General features: G+C 33.2%; 1 protein-coding gene across 2 annotated transcripts in view; it reads left to right on the top strand.

Annotated features, from left to right (window-relative positions):
* The window catches only part of LOC107758561 (uncharacterized), a 34,039-nt gene that overhangs the window by 10,324 nt on the left and 19,837 nt on the right, over positions 1 to 3,878 (top strand). For both annotated transcript variants that reach the window (XM_016576327.1, XM_016576328.1), the window contains exon 4: positions 686 to 806. In XM_016576327.1, the coding sequence (XP_016431813.1) occupies positions 686 to 806 (121 nt within the window). The remainder of the gene's footprint in view (positions 1 to 685; positions 807 to 3,878) is intronic.

Genomic DNA, 3,878 nt, shown 5'->3' with positions numbered 1-3,878 from the left:
CCCGTGTGACTTTTTTTTTTTTTTTTTCGTGGAACACAAAAGGAGACAAAGATATGACTCAGCAGAACCATTCATTCACGCATCAGACATCACTATTTCTGGGACTCACATGAGTGTTCCAGGGAGAGATAGCGGATGTCGCGATTTCAGTGACAATGACGTCAATTTCTGTCTCTTCCTCACACAGAATAATTGTTTGACTTCAGAAGATTTGGAATTTGCTTTTCTTTTTGTAACTTTAGAGAATTTTGATAGTCGAAGAATGGCCAGTAGAAAACGTCACTTTTTGTGTTCAGTTGAAGAAAGAAAGTCATGCTAGTTCAGAACAACATGAAGATGAAAGAAAATGAGAAAGGAATTGCTCTTTATTAAGCTAGATTTCAGAAAAACTTCAGGTCTTCTCTGGCAGTCAGGCAGACAATATAATTGTTTTCTTGAAATTGTCTTTGAATGGTCAAAGCTGCTGGTTCCAGCTGGTCTTCTTTAGCTTCTGTTTTTCATACGTCTCATTTCCTTGTAAGAGCATTTGAATCTGTGGGTGTGGTGGCAGCGATCGGCCGTCTCTCCTCTCACACCTCCCTCCCTCCCTCTCTGTCTTTTTCACTCTTGTCACACTCTTGTTGTCTCTGTACGTGTGAGTCTCTGTGAGTGCTGTGAGGTTTCTGACAGACTTTGTGTGAATCAGGGTCTCAGGAAGACGGAACATTGGGAACGTCAGGATGTCTGTCTCAAGAGGAGTTATCAGAACAGGCTTCACAGGCCCAGGATCTTGAGAGGCTGGCTCAGCTCTGCATCATGAGCAAAAGGTAGGAGACTAAACTGACTGTGAAAATGATACTGCATATACACAGCATGCTAGATTGTTTTTAGCAGACTAATTATGACAAGATTGGCATGCCAAATCTAGTAAGTAAGAGTAATTTCCGTGAAGCATGTGTATTAATAGAGGGAATTTAATGAGCACTAATAGTCTAGTTGCATGATTTCAGAAGATGCATTCTTACACAATTTGGCACAGAATTACACATTTAGTCATTTTATTTGTGCTGACTGTCCACACTTAAATGTCTTGTTTATGTCTCACTCAAGAAATACTTGACTGCTGCTGTAGTAACTTTTCTTTAAATATAAACAAATACAAAAAAAATTTTCATCTGAATTTTTGAAGAGTGAATTGTTTCATATGGTAACATTCAACGTAACTGGTTTTATTAAAGTGAAATATGTTTTAATTATTAAAAAAATATGGGCAGAATTCCTACCTGATTTGACCTTTTAAGTACTATAAAAATGTTGTAAAGAAAAATATTATAATATAAATATAATACCTTTTAAATGTAATATAACTTATTTAATTTGAATTGAAGTTAACTGAATTATTTAATTATTTAATAATATTTATTGAATTTGAATGTTTTATTGTGTGGGTGTATATATTTTATTTGTATATTTTATTTTATATATATTATACATAAATATATACAGTTTAACAACATAAAATTCAAATAACATTCCATTATGTCAGTTATTATAAGCAGATTCTACCTGATTTGACTTAAAAAAAACTTTATATGTATGGTGTATATATATGGTGCATGTACGTATATATATACAGTATATATATATATATATATATATATATGTAGACATATATGTGTATTTTTAAGGGTCAAATCAAATAGAAGTTCTAAGAAATATAGGTCCGGAAACAACTTCATAACTTTTAGAGTCGTATGATTTGGTTAATGTTCTTGGAGTGCAGTTAATATTCTGGGATTTAAATAACATTTTATTTATGTTGCATTAGGAATCCCCTATTATACTGAGTTAAGTGAGCGCCCATAGGGAGAGAGGAAGAGAAAGGTGACTTGTGTTATGTGAGTCTCAAGGTTTCAGATGTTACTGGGACACTCTGAGTGAGGTGTCCTCTTTCCTCCAGGGGCTTAACATGATGAGGCTCTCTTTTGCAAGGCCACTAGCACATACGCTTGAGGACATGTATGACCCCCATTTGGCACTGGTTGGGGACTTAAAGCATTTAACCTGATTGTCCCAGGCTAGGAGACAGCTTGCTGATGGAGAGGATGACATTAAACTTGAATGAGAACGAGATTGTTTTATTGTTGCCCCAATAAGATAATGTTTCACAGGACAATGAATTGTGGGGGTATCCACACAATGTGTATGTAATCCCTTAAACTCTTTGGGTTGAGTAACTGTTGAAATCTGAACAGAGTAGATCTTCAAGATCTGCTGGTCAACTAGGACAGCCGTCATGGTTGAAGTTGTAGGTATTTCAGCTTAAAAACACCCAAAATACTAAGCCAGCTCACATAACCTCATTATGTCTCCAATTATGAAGTAATATCATCTAAAGGGTCAATGTCATGACACTTATTTATTGACCTGTTAGTTGGACCACATGACTTTGTTAGTAAGAAATCATATTCATATTTAGAGGGGCATAAAGCTAAAAAGTGTCCTGAAAAACAGTTCTGATAAACTGTTCTGATATCATAATGAAGAAATAAATACTTAAATAAATAATAGAATGAAATTCTTGAACAGAAAACCTTATGAAGTGTTTTGGCATAATAATATTACCATTATTTCTTAGAATAATGAAAAAAATCAATAACAAATAAATAAATACCCTCATTACTTGTAGGTCACTATAAATAGTCTCTATAAATAGTATTTAAAAAGTCTCTATAAATAGTATTAAAACATGACAATTCTCTTACAATTTTTAGTTCAGGTTGTAAAATGTCATGTGGTGTGACTCTCCAAATATGTAAGGATAATTATGCTACATGGTACATGTATTCGTACCGAACATATTTGGTACGAGTCGTTCGGTTCGGTACGCATGTGTACCAAACAAATCATTCAATTTTTTCAGGAAATTCAAACAATAAATGCCGTTTTGACGCTCTTTGATGTGGCGCAGCAGATCGCTGTATAAATGCCTCAGCTCTAACGGCAGCATGGAGCGAGATCATCCCTTCCTCTTTACTACTACTTTTACAATAAATAAACATGAATGAACAAATCATGCCTCGCTAAATCAGTGTTTCAGTTGCGGAAAGACGCCATTAAAACAGCTTGCAAACAAAATGTCTTGTAGCATTGCATTTCATTTGCATTTCTAGACAATGAAGTCTAGAGAAGAGTATTTTGAGAAATATTAGACTAGATAGCCTACTTATATTAGATTATATTTTACTTTACCTGTTAGTGATGTGATGTCTTGATTATTTAATGTATGTTTTAAATAAATATTTTATGACACAAGTTATGACAGTAAATTATTATATTTCAACAACAAATAGAAATTGTATCCTATAATTTAGAAGTTAATTTAAAAACTGGATTATGTGCAATTTACGTCTTTGCATACACATTTTTAATTTGAGTGTTGATATTATAGTTAAAAATAAATAGTAATTGAATTTAAGTTTGGGCTCTGTTGTTAATTGCAACCTTATACAGTAGTAATGTAAAAGGGCTTCTTATAGTTTAAAGGAGAAGCTGAGATAGATTTTTACCCCTAAGAAAATGTTAATTGTAATTGAATTTATTAAATAAAAAGCAATTTGTTCAGTAAACCATTGTTTAATTAAAAAAAAAAAGTTTAGTTTTTTTACCTCCTGTACCGAAACCATACCAAAACGCAACGTCAAAACCGATGTACGTACCAAACATTCATGTTTTTGTTTTTGTTTTGTTGCTGAAGAGTGTTTCTTCTCCTGCGTTCTACTGTACAGATGTGAATTGACTTTTCCTTCAGGTTTATTCATTACACTTTTTGATGTGAAAGGCTTTTACATTTGCTATAAATAGAACTTCTTATATTAAAAACAATCAAGCCCTGCTCA

The sequence above is a fragment of the Sinocyclocheilus rhinocerous genome, unplaced genomic scaffold (genome assembly GCF_001515625.1).
Source record: "Sinocyclocheilus rhinocerous isolate Xijiao unplaced genomic scaffold, SAMN03320098_v1.1 scaffold1195, whole genome shotgun sequence".
NCBI classification, from domain to species: Eukaryota; Metazoa; Chordata; class Actinopteri; order Cypriniformes; family Cyprinidae; genus Sinocyclocheilus; species Sinocyclocheilus rhinocerous.
Note: the sequence above shows the minus strand (reverse complement) of the source record. Positions and strands in the feature narration are given on the sequence as shown.